The 22,580-nt window shown below is 38.7% G+C and overlaps 1 protein-coding gene across 1 annotated transcript in view; it reads left to right on the plus strand.

Annotated features, from left to right (window-relative positions):
• Positions 1-22,580, plus strand: part of HMCN1 (hemicentin 1) — a 518,244-nt gene that overhangs the window by 97,527 nt on the left and 398,137 nt on the right. Inside the window, exon 2 of the mRNA XM_059937996.1 lies at positions 10,949-11,019. Within this exon, the coding sequence (XP_059793979.1) occupies positions 10,949-11,019 (71 nt within the window). The remainder of the gene's footprint in view (positions 1-10,948; positions 11,020-22,580) is intronic.

Here is a 22,580-nt window from a genome sequence, read left to right on the forward strand (position 1 = left end):
AATTTATTTTAATTGATGACATAAATGTTGGCAAATCTGGCTTTATATCTTTTTTAGATTTTAATTTTTACTTGATTTTTATATATTCATATCTGTCAGTATTTCCCCTTGTGAGTTCTTCTATTACTTTGGAAAGGAGAATGTTATTTTTCTATATATATCTGATATATATTCTAATTTAGATTCAGTTAAAATAATTACAATGGTTATATTGAACCATTTAACCCTTTGGAGCTTATTTTTACTAGATACTGTAAAATATGAATTAGAGATAAATATTTTTAAAGTAAATAATCTTACTTTATGCATCTTGTCTTCAGATGCTAGTTTGTATATAATTATTAATTCTTTTCCACTTATTACATATTTATTTGTATGTCAGCACTTCTATCCTCTTAGTTATTCATGCTCATGATGTCCTGTTTATAGTTTTTTTGGCCAGTTTTCATTGATATGATTGCCCATGCGCTGTTCAGAATAAATTTAAGAATATTGTTGCTAAGTATTCTAAAACAAGCAAAAAAAATTCTTTTTGAGATTTTTAATGTATTAAATCCATAAATCAACTTGGCAGAATAACATTTTAGTATTTAGCTTTCTTTTATATAACTGTGGTCTTTTTTCACTTAAAAAATCCTTTATGTTTTTCAATAAGAAGTACTATTTAATTCAATGTCATGATAAACCTGGAACATTCATCCTGTTGCTGGGATTATAAATGAATGGTTCCTCCTTCAACCTTCCCAAATCTGACTTGTGTGTCTCTTCTGGAAAGCTGGAGGCACCATCTGGTATCATCCATGAAATACAAATTGTATAATTTGGGTATATCTACATAATAGTCAAATGCTCTGATATTTGCGTCTAATATTGACATTGCACAAAATAAAGATGGATGGTAAAGTTTGCTTAATGGTTTAAGCTAGGCTACAGAGGGTTGCAAGGAGGAAGAGAAGATCCTCCTGGCATGGCACCTGCGAAGGGAGCGCCCCTGGGTAGCAGGATACCTGTGGTTCAAGTGCAGACCCACACTGGCCCCTGTGGTCCCTGAGGTCCCACCTAGGGATGCAGGCTGTCGGATTCCCCCTCCTGCCATTGGGACCCAAGCACTGTGCTCAAGCTGGAAACAGGGTCTGGTGAAGTTGAGCCAGGTACCTCCTTTGTCTCTGGCCCCATTGCCTCAACTCTTGGCAGACAGATGACCCCCAGGGATCTTTAAACCTTGGTGCTGGGAAGTGCCTGGTGTATGGGTTGGGAGTTCATTAAAAGGCTTGTCCCAGCTGAGAGGCTAAGACTTGGCCTCTAACCTTGGCCAGCACTTGCATGCCCTCATCCTAACCCTCCCCATCCTCACATCCAGATCCTCACTGGGGCAGATGGTAGAAGCAAGGACTGGGGTGCTGGGTATGGCCGGGGGCATATGGGGGTGGGTGAACCAGTGGCTGAGAACCTGTCCCCAGAAGGTGATAGGGGGCAGGACCATGTATGAGATGAGGCTACAAACTTGGAGTACATGTTACATCTTCCCATTGAAATTTGCTTTACGAAACATAAATTCAGACATAAAATTATTTCAAGACAGTGACTGCAAAGCATTAAACCCCAAGGCAGGGGTTCTTTTGAGAGTAGGGCCTTGTACAACTGTGCCAGTCACAAGTCCATTCAGCCACCTCTTTGTTTATAAGATACACCCAGATACTTCTGACTCTTATACTCAAGACCCCACTCTTTAAATGTATTTGCTTTCTCCTGCCTATTTGAACCAAACTCAAGGATAGAGTGCCTGTTTGTTGAATGAATGAATGAATGCAAGTATTTAGGGAAAAGCATACACATATTATAACATATATACAGACACATAAAAAGCATCTATATTTTTCCATGCCTCTGATTCTCATTGTTTGCAAATAAAGCGTTTACTTCATAAATATGGTTTTGGACCACTGAATTGTATTTTCCCTGAAAACATGATCAAAGGACTGCATGTATTTGTTTAGTTGTGGCAACAATCAGGGCTGAAGTTAAGTGTGTTTTCCTAACATGTGGAAATTTCAGCAGTATTAATGATTCTTTTCTAAGGATTTGCAAGCATATTTTTTTCTTTTTCAAAAACATTTTACTGCTCCTTTTATAGTTTTTCTTTTCTTTATCCCCCCTGATGTCTACTTTTATTTAGAAGACTATTAATGCTAAAGAATTGTCTAAGAGAACAATTAAAACTTTGAAATGAATTCTAATATTTTTCATTTTAAAGTTTAAAACACAGTTTCCTATAAGAATATCATATCTAAATTTAAAAATGTTCTGGAAAATAGTATTAATTTTCTTCTTGTTTGCTTTCAGAGTATCTTGATCACATTGGAAAGCTTGTTAATTAAATTTTATTAAATAGCATGACTTAAAATATTATATGTTTTATTATCTAAGTATAACTTGTCAATGCTTGGATATATTTTGATGTTAAAATGCCATTTTAGTGTATGGTGTTAGGTAGTGTTCTAATTTCATTCTTTTACATGTAGCTGTCCAAGTTTTCCCAGCACCACTTATTGAAGAGGCTGTCTTTTCTCCATTGTATGTTCTTGCCTCCTTTGTCGTAAATTAGGTGCCCATATGTGCAGGGGTTTATCTCTGGGCATTCTATCCTGTACCACTGATCTATATTTCTGTTTTTCTGCCAGTACCATACTGTCTTGATTACTGTAGCTTTGTGGTATAGTTTGAAATCTGGGAGTCTGATTCCTCCAACTCCGTTTTTCTTTCTCAAGATTGCTGTGGCTATTTGGGGTCTTTTGTGTTTCCATATGAATTGTAAGATTTTTGGTTCTAATTCTGTGAAGAATGCAATTGATAGTTTGATAGGGATTGCATTGAATCTGTAGATTGCTTTGGGCAGTATAGTCATTTTCACAATATTGATTCTTCCAATCCAAGAACATGGTATATTTCTCCATCTGTTTATGTCATCTTTGATTTCTTTCATCAGTGTTTTGTAGTTTTCTGAGTACAAGTCTTTCGCCTCCTTAGGCAGGTTTATTCCTAGGTATTTTATTCTTTTTGTTGCAATGGTGAATGGGAGTGTTTCCTTAATTTCTGTTTCTGATTTTTCATTGTTGGTGTATAGGAATGTCAGAGATTTCTGTACGTTAATTTTGTATGCTGCAACCTTACCAGATTCATTGATTAGTTCTAGTAGTTTTCTGGTGGCATCTTCAGGATTTTCTATGTATAGTATCATATCACCTGCAAACAGTGACAGTTTTACTTCTTTTCCAATTTGTATTCCGTTTATTTCTTTTTCTTCTCTGATTGTCATGGCTAGGACTTCCAAAACTATGTTGAATAAGAGTGGCGAGAGTGGACATCCTTGTCTTGTTCCTGATCCTAGTGGAAATGCTTTCAGTTTTTCACCATTGAGTATGATGCTTGCTGTGGGTTTGTCATTTATGGCCTTTATTATGTTGAGGTAGGTTCCCTTTATGCCCATTTTCTGGAGAGTTTTTATCATAAGTGTTGAATTTTGTTGAAAGCTTTTTCTGCATCTATTGAGATGATCATATGGTTTTTGTTCTTCAGTTTGTTAATGTGTATCACATTGATTGATTTGCTTATACTGAAGAATCCTTGCGTCCCTGGGATAAATCCCACTTGATCATGGTGTATGATCCTTTTAACATGCTGTTGGATTCTGTTTGCTAGTGTTTTGCTCAGGACTTTTGCATCTATGTTCATCAGTGATACTGGTCTGTAATTTTCTTTTTTTGTGATAGCTTTTTCTGGAGTTTATCTTAAACTCCAAATGGATTAAAGACTTAAATGTAAGACCAGACACTATAAAACTGTTAGAGGAAAACATAGGAAAAACACTCTTTGACATAAACCACAGCAAGATCTTTTTTGACCCATCTCCTAGAGTAACAGAAATAAAAACAAAAATAAACAAATGGGACTTAATTAAACTTAAAAGCTTTTGCACAGCAGAGGAAACCATAAACAAGACAAAAAGACAACCCTCAGAATGGGAGAAAATATTTGCAAATGAAACAACAGACAAAGGATTAATCTCTAAAATATACAAACAGCTCATGGAGCTCAATATCAAAAAAACAAACAATCCAGTTAAAAAATGGGCGGAAGACCTAAATAGATATTTCACCAAGGAAGACATATAGATAGCCAAGAGGCACGTGAAAAGCTGCTCAACATCACTAATTATTAGAGAAATGCAAATCAAAACTACTATGAGGTATTACCTCATGCCGGTCAGAATGGCCATTATCAAAAAAGCTAGAAACAATAAATGCTGGAAAGGGTGTGGTGAAAAGGGAACCCTCTTGCACTGTTGGTGGGAATGTAAATTGATACAACCACTATGGAAAACAGTATGGAGGTTCCTTAAAAAACTAAAAATAGAAATACCATATGACCCAGCAATCCTACTACTGGGCATATACCCTGAGAAAACCATAATTCAAAAATAGTCATGTACCACAATGTTCACTGCAGCACTGTTTACAATAGCCAGGATATGGAATCAACCTAAATGTCCATCGACAGATGAATGGATAAAGAAGATGTGGCACATATATACAATGGAATATTACTCAGCCATAAAAAGAAACGAAATTGAGTTATTTGTAGTGAGGTGGATGGACCTAGAGACTGTCATACAGAGTGAAGTAAGTCAGAAAGAGAAAAACAAATACCGTGTGCTAATACCTATATATGGAATCTAAAAGAAAAGAATGGTACTGATGAACCTAGTTGCAGGGCAGGAATAAAGAGGTAGACATAGAGAATGGACTTGATGACATGGGGTGGGAGGGCGAAGCTGGGGCGAAGTGAGAGTAGCATCGACATATATACACTACTGGATGCAAAATAGTTGGCTGGTGGGAAGCAGCAGCAGAGCACAGGGAGATCGGCTTGGTGCTCTGCGGTGACCTAGAGGGGTGGGATAGGGAGGATGGGAGGGAGGCTCAAGAGAGAAGGGATATGGGGACGTGTGTATGCATATGGCTGATTCTCTTTGTTTTGCAACAGAAACTAACACAGTATGGTGAAGCAATTATACTCCAATAAAGATGTATTAAAAAAAATTGTTATCTTGGAGTTTTCATTTTCAGATCTGTATAATCAGCAACATCTTTGCTCAAAAAAAAAAAAAAATGCCATTTTTAGGATTACAGGTGAAACTGAGCGTCTGAATTTTGTTGGCCATTAAAAATCCCACGGCTGTTGTTGTAAGAATGCTTGCTGGAGCCCTGGCCAAAGTCCAGTCTAAGCAATAACATCCTACTCAGTATACCTCACGGTCCTGTGAGGACTGTCAATTATTAAGGCATTCTTCTTTGCTTCCTCCTCTAAACAGCTGTGAAACATTCCTGAATTCATGTTCATGACTTTTTCTATATCCTGTTCAGTCCAAGTGAAATGAGCCTTTCATTATACATATATTATCTGCAGTGTTGCTAAGTGCATACGTTTAAGGTTATGCAACTCACTGTTAAATGAATAATCTTTTTGGAAATTAAAGCAGAATGCTATGTAATCAATATTAGATAACATGCTGTGAATGAATTCATCTTTGACTCAGTTTTATAAAACACACCAAGTACATCACTTCATGTCAAAACAATCATTAAGGGCCTTTAAGTGGTCTTGAAAATTACCTGTTCTAATGTGAGTAGGCATGTACTCAATTAAATGAGGCCTGAAATATGCTTGGCATTGGCTCAGCTCAAAGTCAGGAAACAGTTCTGTTTTTGTGGCTTAGATGCAAATCATTTAAAAATGGTGCTGGACAGCAACATTATAATTAAATGAGGAGAGAGAAATCTGGAAAGAGTGTATTGTAGATTAAACTGAAAACAGTGAAAGTAAATATAGTTATTAATCTGATTTTCTGTACCATCCCAAGGCAAGAAACATAATTTATTAATTTTCATGTAAACAATTTTAATATTTTGAATATGTATATATTTATATTAGCAACTTTGCACATAGAAGACATCATTGATTTGTGTAAAATTATTGACTAAGAGTGGAATGTTTACAAAGTGGAATGTGTTGAGATTCAGCTCATGGAAGGCATTTTGAATAGGCCATATCACAGTGCCTGGAATTTCTTTGCTCTGATGTCACCCTCTGTTAATCCAGTGTTCTCTTCAAGTTCCATACCACATCTTCTCCCTGATACCTTCACTGTGTATTTCCCTAGAGCTTGGGGGTCTTTCTCTGGACACTGAAGAAATTTGCCGTCCCTCTGCATCTATATCACTTGCCCTTCTCTGATGCTAGATTAAACTGTTTAATTTTTCATATCTTGCTGTTTTTTTAAGTTTTCAACTATATTTAAATTTCCATTATGGCAAGCCCTGTGATTTATATATTTCTTTTGTTCTTTTACAGTGCTTTGCAAATATTGATTAATTTATAATGCAGCTTAGGGGTTTTCATTTTAACTTTTCACATATTTATGTGTAACTATAAATATAAAGCCAAGAACTACATAATTTTTTTCAGAAAAGCAAGGAAATTGTGAACATTGTTATCAAATCATTCACAGACAGTACTGAGACCCCAGCAAGCAGCAGTAAATATTCCTTTTATTATCAAGGAGCCACTATGAGTAAAGAAAAACTATAAGGAGCAGAAATCTGTTAGTGGAAGGGAAAAAGGAAGTGAGGAACTAGATATCGATCTTGCCAAGTGAAGCAGTGAAAGAAAATATTACACTGTGAACTTCTTTCCACTATTTTCTCAAATTCAATCCAGCAACTCAGGTTAAGAGAACAATGGCTGAGATGTTGGAAATAAATCCAACCCATCTGATAAATCCCTAGGAAACGGGAAATAACACAGTTAATGAGAAGAGTAAAGACTTTTTTAGAGTTTCAGTACAGTTATTTTTTTAAATCAAAAGTGGTGTTCTGAAGCGTGACATACTCCTTATATTTTTAATAACACGTTACCTTGATGTTCTTTTGCTTTTTAAGATAAGCTGTATGTGGAAAATTGTATCTATTGATTATCTGCATCAAGAACTTGATTAAAGAGCAAAACATTTGGTTAAAAGGGTAAACTGAAGACTTTCTCAGTTGACTAGTCAGTGCCATCATGCTGATCATGTAGCATGGTCTTTAGCTATAGCATGGAAGCTCCATGGTAAAATGAAAAGAGCACAAAATAAAGGGTCTGAAGGCCTGGGCTTAACCTTTATTCTCTTTTTTCCCTTCTCTCCCTTCTTCCCGTCTTCAAACATTTACTGAGAATCTATTATAGGTACACTGAGACAATTCATCTCCTTGGGCTGACAGTCAAGTGAGGGAGACAAAAAAGCATTGGCAGTCACAGTATTATATGGTAGATGCCATCATGTCGCAGGCACACAGTATTGTGGTAGCCTTCAAAGGGACTGGTTGCCTTTGGCTTATCATCCAACCTTCAGTTTTTTGTATAATTATATGTATTCTAGCTTCTTCATGAGGTTGTTGTGAGGCTCAAAGGAAGCCACTATATGTTACAAAGTATTGTGAATTGTACTTGCAAATATCGATAGTTATAGGTAATAGCAGTAATTTGATAAAATACAGGGCTGTCGTGAAAACTTGATATATAGAATTTAAAAAGAAATTGGTTTTACTAAAGAACGTTTTTGTTTTCTCTAATATGAAATCCTAGATTTTCATTTCCTTTTTGAAATCCCCATGGTTCATTCTGAAAAAAATTTTTTTCTATGTTAATTAGTACTCCCACACTACCTTTTCCATACTTCTCTTTATGCATTTATTGTATTGTACTGTAATTACATATTAGTTTTATTTTCTCCACTAGATCCATCAGGACTTTGAGGGCAAGGTTCATGTTTGGTCATCCTTATGTTACCAGTGGCAGCCATATATAGTACATGATCAATGTGTGTTTGTTAAATAGATTAGAGAAGGAATTTTCTAGTGAGGTTTCTTTGTGTTTTTAATTATAATATCTACTAGGCAAGAGAGATAATTTTCTTTGTTCTATTAAAGATAATATCCAGGCATGTGACAATAAAGAATTCTAGATATTGTGTGCATCGAATTAGGCACTCCGAACATGGCCTGTCTTGCCCATGGTCCAGAGGAAAGAAGAAAGTTAATAGTGATGTAATCATTGACAGAATGGAGATCTTGGAAAAGAGGAAATGTTAGTGAGGTGTGGAGGTTGCTCAGTGTAGAAAGTATTTTTAGATATCTTAACCTCTTTCTTCACTACCAAAATCTTTCAAGGTCATCTTCCCTGAACCTCAAGTTTTCTTGTCTGTAGATAAGAGAATTGAACCAAATGATCTTTAATGCCCCATCTAGCTTGAGGATTCTGTTTGGAGATTGATGGTTGAATAAAATAAGATATTATCCCTGCATTCTGTTAAATGTTATTCACCTTCATTCTTCCCATGTCTTTATTATACAGACATTATCAAACAACATTAAAGCATATTGAAGAAAAGGCAGAACATTCAAGAAGATAGGACTTGAATCAGGCTTTACAGAATAAGAGGTGTACGGGCAGATGAAAGACATGGGGATGGCCATGGATGTGATGAGGAAGAGCAGTAGCTTCATGCTAAGGGGTGTGACGAAGTTGGAAGATTAGATAAATAGAGAGGGCCTGAAATGCCTTGGACAGTTCCCATTTAATTCTATAAGCAATAGAGGACCATGTTCAGGCAGGAAGAGAAGACGAAGTCATACCTGTTGAATGTCATCAAAGGCTTGGCAGGGGATGAAACCAACGTGAGAAAAAAGGAAGAGAAGAGGAAATTGTTCATGACACAGCTGTCAAAGGGCTCTGTTAAACGAAGAGAAAGACTGGAATGGACACAGGTCCTGAAAGGGAGGAGGGCTGATTTTGCCAAATGGTTATATCATTCAATTCAAAAGAGTTAGAAAAGATGCTTACACCTGGAGGCATGTGGCAACTCAGCAGGCCTTTACCTCTCCTGAGTATTGCTCATAACTGATAGAAGATTTATCTCAGCTGTCCAGTGTGATTTGCAAAAATGAATATTAATGAGCTTCAGGAGATATTTCCTATCTTTGTTGAAAACAGGTGGATATTTGAATCTCTCAATAACTAAATGAAGGCTAATCCGTCCTCCTATTTTAATAGCGTCCCTTAATCGCCACTATTGAAGAACAGACATATATCAGGGTTATTTTAAAAATTATTATTATAGGGAATGTTCTGGCATGTCTGTACTTTTTATTTTCATGTAATTGATTTTTTTTTCTAGTATTCTTTGTACTTCTTTCTACTTCTTGAGTTTGGAATTCTAGAATTACTTCAGTATTATACCATGTAGGAACATAGAAGCTTGGCTTGACAGTGCTGCTGACAATTTATATGTCAGGGTGTAACTGCCTAGCATATTCTTTGCTGTTTTGCATTCCTTTGCAAAGTATGCCTTTGTTTAATCTTGAGGGAGTGGGCTTCTCTGATTTTCCATATACTCAGGACATGACATTTACACAGCCAGTGACTGTTCTGCTCTGTATAGAATGCAGATGTTTGCACTTTCACACAGTTTCTTCAATCGCCTCTCCATTCCTTTTGCATACTGCAAGGTGTCTAATCTATGGTGCAGGATGGAGACCTTTTTTTCATGTAATTTCTAAGAAAAATTACATGGCTTATGACAGGCATATCGTGCTTCCTTTCCAATTTACCTCATTTATTTCTAAAATTCTAAAAGTCTGTTTTTATATCACAGTTAGCACATTATAGAAAGCCTGGCTAATTAATTATTAGCCTTTGAAGTCGTAAAGTCCTTTTCTAGCAGTAAGCATTTGAAGCTAGATAATGTCTTATAAAAACTAAATGTTAAGTATTTTTATAATTTTGTATTGTTATCTTCATTAGATAAAATAGAAAAATTTTCATCCACCCTAGGAATTTAAGGTGATATGTCTGTACACATGATACTCGAATGAATTTTAATACTATTACTTAAATATATGAATGTTTCCTGGGGGAAGTTATTGATACCTGTAAAGGCCAGTTTCTGCTTGTCTATTTTAAAGGTTGATTTTCTGTTTTTAGAAAATGGTCTTGGCACATTAAAATGTTTATTATAAACCTGCTGTATATATGTATATCTATATATTTATATCTGTCTCGCTATCGTTCTATCAATCAATAAATCAATTTAACCCACACCGGTATCTGGGCTCTTTCTCTTCACCTGACTTAGATCTTGGTTTTCCAAGGAATGCAGTGGTCCCCTCACCTGTTTCCACTTGAAACAATGGTTTGTGCAGTACATTAAGGCAGTTATGAGGGTGTCAATGACCTCAAAGATAATTATGGTGGTCAAAGCCAGCTTAGGAGAATGGTGATAGTGATGGACAGCAACACCAGCCATGGTGAAGGAAGTGATAGGGACTGTTTTCTGAACTTTTAATATCTTCATATCTGTGCTTCTACAAGTTCTTAAAAACCCTGTGGGATAGACAGGGAAGGGTCGTTTGTTTTCTTTTTGTTTAGTATTAAATTTTTTATTTGCAGACAAATTTACAATTTATAGTTGAGAAAGCAGAATTAAAAGATGAATAAGTGATTCATTTAGACTTCAACAACAAAGTAGGTGCTCAATTAATATCACTGACTGGTGAGAGTAAAAAGAGACTGAAACTGGGGTCTCCTGACTCTTTGTCCTGTGACATTTTTGACTACCTCTTTGCATTTTCTAAGGCTAAAAATCCACTTTTTTAGGTATGCATAATTTACAGCAAATTTTAAGGTATTCTTTGGTTGCTATAAATTGAGAAGTGGTCTTTGTTGTTTTGCCATTTCTAATTGTTAAATAACCATGTAGTGCATAGTGAAAAGACACTTGCAGACATAGTACATTAAAGTCTTTAACGCTATTGATTACTATTTTTGACCTATGTCATTTTTATCTCCACAGAAATTGGCCCAGTAACAGTTACCACAGATCCCAAGAAGTTTCAGTATGAACTCAGAGAACTCTATGTTCAGGTGAGTTCTTGCATTCAATTTTATTTCTTTTAAGGGAAAGGAAAATCATGAACTTTTGGCTGATTTTCTTTAGTTTTAAGTCTGAAAGCAGTGATTATTGGTTTTTAAATTCTAATACCACTTTTTCTGACTTGATTTGAATGATAGCTATGGTAGTGGGACAGATTGGGTTCAAAATATCACCTTTATTTATGCATTGTCTATGGCCGCTTCCATGCAACAATGGCAGAATTCCATAGTTGTGACAGACTGTATGATGCTTTAGAGAAGAAGTTTACTGACTCCTGCTCCAGATGACTCCTTTCACTGAGAATCATAAGGAGCAGTTAGTTCTTTCCTTGTAATAGTAATGGTAAAATTACGGTAATCTTGATATTCTTTGCTGTAAGTCATCTTTATAAAATTTTTGACTGTAAGTATAATTTTGTTAGTAGAGAAGATGAATAATTGGTTTAAATGTTATTCTGAAAACAGGACTTGGATATAGGGTTGATATACACCTTCTCCTCACTGCTGCTTTGAGGTCATTATTCCCAAATCCATTAATCAAAAAAGAATTGCTTCTTTGAGGCTGTTTTACTGTTCTATCCTCCATGGATGGTCTCTGCTGCAATCACCTACAAATCTTTTGGCCACTCCTCATCATTCATTTAAGGTATTGATACCCGAATCATTGGCTACCTTTCCCCTTTCGGGCTGCCATCATTCCGGAGCACTTCAGCATTGACGGGAATGACCTGTCAGAACCTTCTCCTCTCAGTTCTTTGACCTGCTATTTGTCTTCAATGACCTTGTCATTACTCCATCTCAGTCTTCTATTCTCACACACACCCTCTGGATCTTATGATCACCCCAATCTGTTCCATCTCTCAGATCACTAATTCAAGCAGCTCCACCAAGCTTGTTTTTGCAGCTACTTACACTACAACTACTCCTTCACCCTCATCAAGCACTCTAGTCCATTGACCCCTATCCTGTCTCCCAGGCCATCAGATCTCTCCTTTTTCACTTTCTTCCAATCTAGCTCAGAGTCCTATCATTTCAAAAACACTCCTTTTCTTTCTTGTCCATTGCTTTTCTGTTCAAAAGGCAAAACCTCATTCCTGAATGACTGCAATTATGTCCACCGATGGCCAAGTGCTGTTGAAACCTCACAACATGGCAGGTTGCTTCCACTGTAAATACATAACCACCTATTTTCACTGGACTCTTAATACTTCCATGATCCTACTGTGTTTCTTTGGTCAATTAAATCTCCCATTCCTCTCAATGACAGTTGCAAATCTTATCTATTCTTCTTAAACCTCTATCCCATTACCCTTTTACTACTAGCTATTTCAGCTAATGATCTACTCTGAGCAAGCTATCTCACTTACTGTTTCACACACAGGCATATATAAATGGAAGCCCTCTGCTTCCCCGTACCTAGCATGTCATCCACCTACATCCGGTATCCATCCTATCCTCATTCTCTACTTAATCACAACTCCTTAGCTTTCTCAGGATCTTAACCTGTCAAACTGTTTTTTTCTTTTTTTTTTCAACTGCTTAAGGGTTCCCATTTACTTTTTTTTTTTTTTTTTTTAAACATCTTTATTGAAGTATAATTGCCTTACAATAGTGTGTTAGCTTCTGCTTTATAACAAAGTGAATCAGTTATACATATACAATATGTTCCCATTTCTCTTCCCTCTTGCATCTCCCTCCCTCCCACCCTCCCCATCCCACCCCTCTAGGTGGTCACAAAGCACCGAGCTGATCTCCCTGTGCTATGCGGCTGCTTCCCACTAGCTATCTATTTTACATTTGGTAGTGTATATATGTCCATGACACTCTCTTACCCTGTCACATCTCACCCCACCCCCTCCCCATATCCTCAAGTCCATTCTCTAGTAGGTCTGTGTCTTTATTCCCGTCTTGCCACTAGGTTCTTCATGGCCTCTTTTTTTTTTTCCTTAGATTCCATATATATGTGTTAGCATACTGTATTTGTTTTTCTCTTTCTGACTTACTTCACTCTGTATGACAGACTCTAACTCCATCCACCTCATTACAAATACCTCCATTTCATTTCTTTTTATGGCTGAGTAATATTCCATTGTATATATGTGCCACATCTTCTTTATCCATTCATCTGTCGATGGACATTTAGGTTGCTTCCAGGTCCTGGCTATTGTAAATAGAGCTGCAATGAACATTGTGGTACATGACACTTTTTGACCTATGGTTTTCTCAGGGTATATGCCCAGTAGTGGGATTGCTGGGTCGTATGGTAGTTCTATTTGTAGTTTTTTAAGGAACCTCCATACTGTTCTCCATAGTGGCTGTATCAATTTACATTCCCACCAACAGTGCAAGAGTGTTCCCTTTCCTCCACATCCTCTCCAGCATTTATTGTTTCTAGATTTTTTGATGATGGCCATTCTGACCGGTGTGAGATGATATCTCATTGTAGTTTTGATTTGCATTTCTCTAATGATTAATGATGTTGAGCATTCTTTCATGTGTCTGTAGGCCATCTGTATATCTTCTTTGGAGAAATGTCTATTTAGGTCTTCTGCCCATTTTTGGATTGGGTTGTTCGTTTTTTTGTTATTGAGCTGCATGAGCTGCTTGTAAATCTTGGAGATTAATCCTTTGTCAGTTGCTTCATTTACAAATATTTTCTCCCATTCTAAGGGTTGTCTTTTGGTCTTGTTTATGGTTTCCTTTGCTGTGCAAAAGCTTTTAAGTTTCATTAGGTCCCATTTGTTTATTTGTGTTCTTATTTCCATTTCTCTGGGAGCTGGGTCAAAAAGAATCTTGCTGTGATGTATGTCATAGAGTGTTCTGCCTATGTTTTCCTCTAAGAGTTTGATAGTGTCTGGCCTTACACTTAGGTCTTTAATCCATTTGGAGTTTATTTTTGTGCATGGTGTCAGGGAGTGTTCTAATTTCATACTTTTACATGTACCTGTCCAATTTTCCCAGCACCACTTATTGAAGAGGCTGTCTTTTCTCCACTGTATATGCTTGCCTCCTTTATCAAAGATAAGGTGACCATATGTGTGTGGGTTTATCTCTGGGCTTTCTATCCTGTTCCATTGGTCTATATTTCTGTTTTTGTGCCAGTACCAAACTGTCTTGATTACTGAAGCTTTGTAGTATAGTCTGAAGTCAGGGAGCCTGATTCCCCCAGCTCCATTTTTCGTTCTCAAGATTGCTTTGGCTATTCGGGGTCTTTTGTGTTTCCATACAAATTGTGAAATTTTTTGTTCTAGTTCTGTGAAAAATGCCAGTGGTAGTTTGATAGGGATTGCATTGAATCTGTAGATTGCTTTGGGTAGTAGAGTCATTTTCACAATGTTGATTCTTCCAATCCAGGAACATGGTATATCTCTCCATCTATTTGTATCATCTTTAATTTCTTTCATCAGTGTCTTATAATTTTCTGCATACAGGTCTTTTGTCTCCTTAGGTAGGTTTATTCCTAGATATCTTATTCTTTTTGTTGCAATGGTAAACGGGAGTGTTTTCTTAATTTCACTTTCAGATTTTTCGTCATTAGTGTATAGAAATGCAAGCGATTTCTGTGCATTAATTTTGTATCCTGCTACTTTACCAAATTCATTGATTAGCTCTAGGAGTTTTCTGGTAGCCTCTTTAGGATTCTCTATGTATAGTATCATGTCATCTGCAAATAGTGACAGCTTTACTTCTTCTTTTCCGATTTGGATTCCTTTTATTTCTTTGTCTTCTCTGATTGCTGTGGCTAGGACTTCCAAAACTATGTTGAATAATAGTGGTGAGAGTGGGCAACCTTGTCTTGTTCCTGATCTTAGTGGAAATGGTTTCAGTTTTTCACCATTGAGGACAATGTTGGCTGTGGGTTTGTCATATATGGTCTTTATTATGTTGAGGAAAGTTCCCTCTATGCCTACTTTCTGCAGGGCTTTTATCATAAATGGGTGTTGAATTTTGTCGAAAGCTTTCTCTGCATCTATTGAGATGATCATATGGTTTTTCTCCTTCAATTTGTTAATATGGTGTATCACATTGATTGATTTGCGTATATTGAAGAATCCTTGCATTCCTGGGATAAACCCCACTTGATCATGGTGTATGATCCTTTTAATGTGCTGTTGGATTCTGTTTGCGAGTATTTTGTTGAGGATTTTTGCATCTATGTTCATCAGTGATATTGGCCTGTAGTTTTCTTTCTTTGTGACATCTTTGTCTGGTTTTGGTATCAGGGTGATGGTGGCCTCGTAGAATGAGTTTGGGAGTGTTCCTCCCTCTGCAATATTTTGGAAGAGTTTGAGAAGGATAGGTGTTAGCTCTTCTCTAAATGTTTGATAGAATTCACCTGTGAAGCCATCTGGTCCTGGGCTTTTGTTTGTTGGAAGGTTTTTAATCACAGTTTCAATTTCAGTGCTTGTGATTGGTCTGTTCATATTTTCTATTTCTTCCTGGTTCAGTCTCGGCAGTTTGTGCATTTCTAAGAATCTGTCCATTTCTTCCAGGTTGTCCATTTTATTGGCATAGAGTTGCTTGTAGTAATCTCTCATGATCTTTTGTATTTCTGCAGTGTCAGTGGTTATTTCTCCTTTTTCATTTCTAATTCTATTGATCTGAGTCTTCTCCCTTTTTCTCTTGATGAGTCTGGCTAATGGTTTATCAATTTTGTTTATCTTCTCAAAGAACCAGCTTTTAGTTTTATTGATTTTTGCTATTGTTTCCTTCATTTCTTTTTCATTTATTTCTGACCTGATCTTTATAATTTCTTTCCTTCTGCTGGCTTTGGGGTTTTTTTGTTCTTCTTTCTCTAATTGCTTTAGGTGCAAGGTTAGGTTGTTTATTCGAGGTGTTTCCTGTTTCTTGAGGTAGGCTTGTATTGCTATAAACTTCCCTCTTAGCACTGCTTTTGCTGCGTCCCATAGGTTTTGGGTCGTTGTATCTCCATTGTCATTTATTTCTAGGTATTTTTTGATTTCCCCTTTGATTTCTTCAGTAATCACTTCATTATTAAGTAATGTATTGTGTAGCCTCCATGTGTTTGTATATTTTACAGATCTTTTCCTGTAATTGATATCTAGTCTCATAGCGTTGTGGTCGGAAAAGATACTTGATACGATTTCAATTTTCTTAAATTTACCAAGGTTTGATTTGTGACCCAAGATATGATCTATCCTGGAGAATGTTCCATGAGCACTTGAGAAAAATGTGTATTCTGTTGTTTTTGGGTGGAATGTCCTATAAATATCAATTAAGTCCATCTTGTTTAATGTATCATTTAAAGCTTGTGTTTCCTTATTTATTTTCATTTTGGATGATCTGTCCATTGGTGAAAGTGGGGTGTTAAAGTCCCCTACTATGATTGTGTTGCTGTCGATTTCCCCTTTTATGGCTGTTAGTACTTGCCTTATGTATTGAGGTGCTCCTATGTTGGGTGCATAAATATTTACAATTGTTATACCTTCCTCTTGGATCGATCCCTTGATCATTATATAGTGTCCTTCTTTGTCTCTTGTAATAGTCTTTATTTTAAAGTCTATTTTGTCTGATATGAGAATTGCTACTCCAGCTTTCTTTTGATTTCCATTTGCATGGAATATCTTTTTCCATCCCCTCACTTTCAGTCTGAATGTGTCTCTAGGTCTGAAGTGGGTCTCTTGTAGACAGCATATATATGGGTCTTGTTTTTGTATCCATTCAGCCAGCCTGTGTCTTTTGGTGGGAGCATTTAATCCATTTACATTCAAGGTAATTATCGATATGTATGTTCCTATTCCCATTTTCTTAAATGTTTTGGGTTTGTTATTGTAGGTGTTTTCCTTCTCTTGTGTTTCTTGCCTAGAGAAGTTCCTTTAGCATTTGTTGTAAAGCTGGTTTGGTAGTGCTGAACTCTCTCAGCTTTTGCTTGTCTGTAAAGGTTTTAATTTCTCCATCACATCTGAATGAGATCCTTGCTGGGTAGAGTAATCTTGGTTGTAGGTTCTTCTCCTTCATCACTTTAAGTATATCCTGCCACTCCCTTCTGGCTTGCAGAGTTTCTGCTGAAAGATCAGATGTTAACCTTATGGGGATTCCCTTGTGTGTTATTTGTTTTTTTTCCCTTGCTGCCTTTAATATGTTTTCCTTATATTTAATTTTTGACAGTTTGATTAATATGTGTCTTGGCGTGTTTCTCCTTGGGTTTATCCTGTATGGGACTCTCTGTGCTTCCAGGACTTGATTAACTATTTCCTTTCCCATATTAGGGAAGTTTTCAACTATAATCTCTTCAAATATTTTCTCAGTCCCTTTCTTTTTCTCTTCTTCTTCTGGGACCCCTATAATTCGAATGTTGGTGCGTTTAATGCTGTCCCAGAGGTCTCTGAGACTGTCCTCAGTTCTTTTCATTCTTTTTTCTTTATCCTGCTCTGCAGTAGTTATTTCCACCATTTTATCTTCCAGGTCACTTATCCTTTCTTCTGCCTCAGTTATTCTGCTATTGATCCCATCTAGAGTATTTTTAATTTCATTTATTGTGTTTTTCATCATTGCTTGATTCCTCTTTAGTTCTTCTACGTCCTTGTTAAATGCTTCTTGCATTTTGTCTATTCTATTTCCAAGATTTTGGATCATCCTTACTATCATTATTCTGAATTCTTTTTCAGGTAGACTACCTATTTCCTCTTCATTTGTTAAGTCTAGTGTGTTTTGACCCTGCTCCTTCATCTGCTGTGTGTTTTTCTGTCGCCTCATTTTGCTTATCTTACTGTGTTTGGGGTCTCCTTATCACAGGTTGCAGGTTTGTAGTTCCCGTTGTTTTTGGTATCTGTCCCCAGTGGCTAAGGTTGGTTCAGTGGGTTGTGTAGGCTTCCTGGTGGAGGGAACTAGTGCCTGAGCTCTGGTGGATGAGGCTGGATCTTGTCTTTCTGGTGGGCACGTCCACGTCTGGTGGTGTATTTTGGGGTGTCTGTGGCCTTATTATGATTTTAGGCAGCCTCTCTGCTAATGGATGAGGCTGTGTTCCTGTCTTGCTAGTTGTTTGGCATAGGGTGTTCAGCACTGTAGCTTGCTGGTCATTGAGTGATGCTGGGTCTTGATGTTGAGATGGAGATCTCTGAGAGATTTTTGCCGTTTGGTATTACGTGGAGCTGGGAGGTCTCTTGTGGACCAGTGTCCTGAAGTTGGCTCTCCCACCTCCGAGGTACGGCCCTGATGCCTGGCTGAAGCACCAAGAGCCTTTCGTCCACACGGCTCAGAGTAAAAGGGAGAAAAAATAGAAAGAAAGAAAGAAAGGAAGGAAGGAAGGAAGGAAGGAAGGAAGGAGGAAGGAAGGAAGGAAGGAAGGAAGGAAAGAAAGAAAGAAAGAAAGAAAAGAAGGAAAGAAGCTATAATATAGTGAAGTAAAATAAAGCTATTGTAAAGCAAAGCTATACAGACAAAATCTACCCCAGAAGCATATACATATACACTCACAAAAAAAAAAAGGAAAAGGGGAAAAATTAATATATCCTGCTCCCAAAGTCCACCTCCTGAATTTGGGATGATTCGTTGTCTATTCAGGTATTCAACAGATGCAGGCACATCAAGTTGTTTGTGGAGTTTTAATCCGCTTCTTCTGAGGCTGCTGGGACAGATTTCCCCTCCTCGTCTCTGTTCGCACAGCTCCTGGGGATCAGCTTTGGATTTGGACCCGCCTCTGCGTGTAGGTCGCCTGAGGGCATCTGTTCCCCGCCCAGACAGGACAGGGTTAAAGGAGCAGCTGCTTCGGGGACTCTGGCTCACCCAGGCCGCGGGGAGGGAGGGGTACAGAGGAGGCGGGGCGAGCCTGCGGCGTCAGAGGCCGGCGTGACGTTGCAGCAGCCTGAGGCGCGCAGTGCGTTCTCCCGGGGGATGTTGTCCCTGGATCACGGGACGCTGGCAGTGGCGGGCTGCACGGGCTCCCGGGAGGGGCGGTGTGGAGAGTGACCTGTGCTCGCACACAGGCTTCTTGGAGGCGGCAGCAGCAGCCCCAGCGTCTCACGCCCGTCTCTGGGGTCCGCGCTGATAGCCGCGGCTCGCGCCAGTTTCTGGAGTTCGTTTAGGCGGCGCTCTGAATCCCCTCTCCTTGCGCGCCGCGAAACAAAGAGGCAAGAAAAAGTCTCTTGCCTCTTCGGCAGCTGCAGACTTTTTCCCGGTCTCCCTCCCAGCCAGCTGTGGTGCGCTAACCCCTTCAGGCTGTGTTCACGCCGCCAACCCCAGTCCTCTCCCTGCGATCCGACCGAAGCCCGAGCCTCCGCTCCCAGCCCCGCCCGCCCCGGCGGGGGAGCAGACAAGCCTCTCGGGCTGGTGAGCGCTGCTCGGCGCCGAGCCTCTGTGCGGGAGTCTCTCCGTTTTTCCCTCTGCGCCCCTGTTGCTATGGGATCCGCGCTGTTAGCTGCGGCTCGCGCCCGTCTCTGAAGTTCGTTTAGGCGGCGCTCTGAATCCCCCTCCTCGCGCACCAGGAAACAGGGAAGAAAAAGTCTCTTGCCTCTTCGGCAGCTGCAGACTTTTTCCCGGACTCCCTCCCGGCTAGCTGTGGTGCGCTAACCCCTTCAGGCTGTGTTCACGCAGCCAACCCCAGTCCTCTCCCTGCGATCCGACCGAAGCCCGAGCCTCAGCTCCCAGCCCTGCCCGCCCCGGCGGCTGAGCAGACAAGCCTCTCGGGCTGGTGAGTGCTGGTCAGCGCCGAGCCTCCGTGCGGGAAGTGCGGGAATCTCTCCGCTTTGCCCTCCGCACCCCTGTGGCTGCGCTCTCCTCCGTGGCTCCGAAGCTTCCCCCCTCTGCCACCCGCAGTCTCTGCCCGCGAAGGGGCTCCTAGTGCGTGGAAATCTTTCCTCCTTCACAGCTCCCTCCCACTGGTGCAGGTGCCGTCCCTATTCTTTTGTCTCTGTTATTTCTTTTTTCTTTTGCCCTACCCAAGTACGGGGGGAGTTTCTTGCCTTTTGGGAGGTCTGACGTTTTCTGCCAGCGTTCAGTGGGTGTTCTGTAGGAGCAGTTCCACGTGTAGATGTATTTCTACTGTATCTGTGGGAAGGAAGGTGATCTCCGCGTCTTACTCTTCCGCCATCTTCTCTCCTCCCCCCATTTACTTTTAAATATGTTTAAGTCTCCCCCCAAAACAAATGCATCCCAACAAATCAAACCATTATAAGCAAAACAAAATAAACAACAACAAATCTCTGTTTTTCTCAAATCCTCCTACAAATAACTTATCTCTCTCAGTTCCTTCAGTGTCAAGAATATTGTCTGTATTGACGGTCATCTTTTCTTCACATCCCTTCCCCATCTACTCCTCAGTCTATTTCGATCTAGTCGCCACACCCCTGCTCTGTCAAAGTAGCTCTAGTTGGTGATACATGATTTGTATTTTGCTAAATGCAGTGGTAACATTTCACTTGCCAGCATATTAGATTAACATCTTTGTAATTCTCGGCAATACTGGCCTCTCCCTTCTTCTTGAGACATTCTCTTCCCTTATGTATGCTCTCATTTTTTTCCCCACTTTTCCTCAGCTTCCTAGGCAGCTCATTTCTGTCCAATTGGCCATTAAGTGTTTAGGATCCTAGAAGGTTTTGAAAGTGGCCCTATTTTTTCTCTCATTTTTATATCTTCTCTTTAGGAGAAATTATCCATACCCACATAAATATGTTTCTAGCCTAGGCCTCTCCTCTGAGAAATAGACCCTTGTGTCAGGCTCTTGGATGTCACAATGGCCCTCCAAAGTGAAATTCACAAATGTTCTCTTTCTACTGCCCCAAATCTGGTCCTAAATCCTTGCTCTTTGTTCTGTGTTTGTTATCTTTGTGAATGATGCCTACAATATTCTGGTTATACTACCAAAGATCTAAGTTATCCTTACTATATCTGTTCCCTGCCTCTCCACCGCCCCCCTCCCAACCCCAATATACAAACCATGAATCAAGTCTTGGTTTTTAACTTTCTAAATAATTTTGATATCAATTGACTTTTCTTCTTTTCTATTGGCACTGTCCTAGTCCCAGTTACTGTATCTTTAGGCTAAATTAATGCAAAAAAGCTTCTAAGTGATTTTCCTTCATTTACTCTTCTTTTTATTTTTCCAGGCCTTTCTCTACTCTGACAGGCAGACAAAATAATCTCAAAATACATCTCTGAACATTTCCCCCTAATACCCTGTCCACTCATCTCCTACCCCCATCTCATCAAAGTCTTCCCAAGTTCATGAGTGACCTGAGGCCTGTCAACCTAGAGCCCTGCCTAGAGCCGCTGTCTTCCCTTGGGCCCTGAGCTCTGCCATAGGGGCCTTGCATAGAGCCTCCTCCTGTCTGTATCCCCACCTGTCTCCCCACAGGGCCTTTGCACATGCTGTTCTCCTTGCATAGGAAGTTCTTGTTCTTCATCCTGCCCTCACCTCTATGCTCCTTTAACCTAGTTTAAAATCCTATATTCAGAATCTCATCTGGAATACCACTTCCTCAGAAAATCCTGCCCTATCCTCCAGGCTTGGTCATATCTCACTGCCTCTCTCTGTCACAAACCTGTTGGCATTTCACAGTGAAGAACTATGTCTGATTTAGCTCATCAGTGAATCCCTTAGTAAAATGCCTGGCATATAGAACGTGCTGAATTTTTGATGAATGCAAAAATGAATGAACGAACTAATCAACAAACCATTATGTACAAATTAACAGAGTCCAAATTAGAGTTTGAAGTTTAATACTTTATTGGTTCACTGTAGGGTGCGTGACTTGATTTGGAATTATATACGGTATGAGCATAATTGGGGCATAGGATGAAAAAGACTCAAAAGTTTGGCATTCCAAATATGTATTCCATCGTGATTTTTTATTGTGACTGTCTTTCTTTTTAATTTGCATACTAAATTGAATTATGTTTCATAAATATCTAAATAGGTGTATATAGTTATCCCTTGACTGTTTTTCTCTTTTATTCAATTTCTTCTGATAATCTTTTTCATTAATCCTCCATTTCCTTTCTCTTAAACCATGTCATTCTTTTTCAGTCATTATCTTGATACTTACTGACAATTTACTTTTCTATCCCTTGATATAACAACTTCTTTGCCGCTTTGGATGTCCACATTCTTTGAAAAAAACTTTTACAGAAAAATTTCTATCCTGTACATGGATCATAGGAATTAGAAGTTGTACTGCCCTAATTGTTTAAAATTTTTATGTTCTGGTATTTTGTCATGAGCTCCTGAGGGCAAGAGCCTTGTAGCTCTCATTGAGCCTCTGGTCCACTGTGGGATGAACAAGTGTCGGCAGTAGAGTGGACTCAAATAGCTATAAATGAATGTCATACACGGGTGGCTTCTTTTAAAAATGTATATTTAACAGTTAAACTATATCAAATATAATACAAGCTTTACTTTGGTGGTACAAAAATACTTAAAAACCTAATCATCAGTTTTCATTATATAAAGATTCAGACGGGCCAAGTAATGGAGATTTCTAGCTGATAGAATGTTAAGAAGAGATTTACTCTATTCATTTTTTTTCTCTGCAAAAGAGAATTCAGCTGGGATATATTCTTGGAAATCTGGCCCGAATGAAAATGCCTACATTCTC

Source organism: Balaenoptera ricei, chromosome 1 (assembly GCF_028023285.1).
Source record: "Balaenoptera ricei isolate mBalRic1 chromosome 1, mBalRic1.hap2, whole genome shotgun sequence".
NCBI lineage: Eukaryota > Metazoa > Chordata > Mammalia > Artiodactyla > Balaenopteridae > Balaenoptera > Balaenoptera ricei.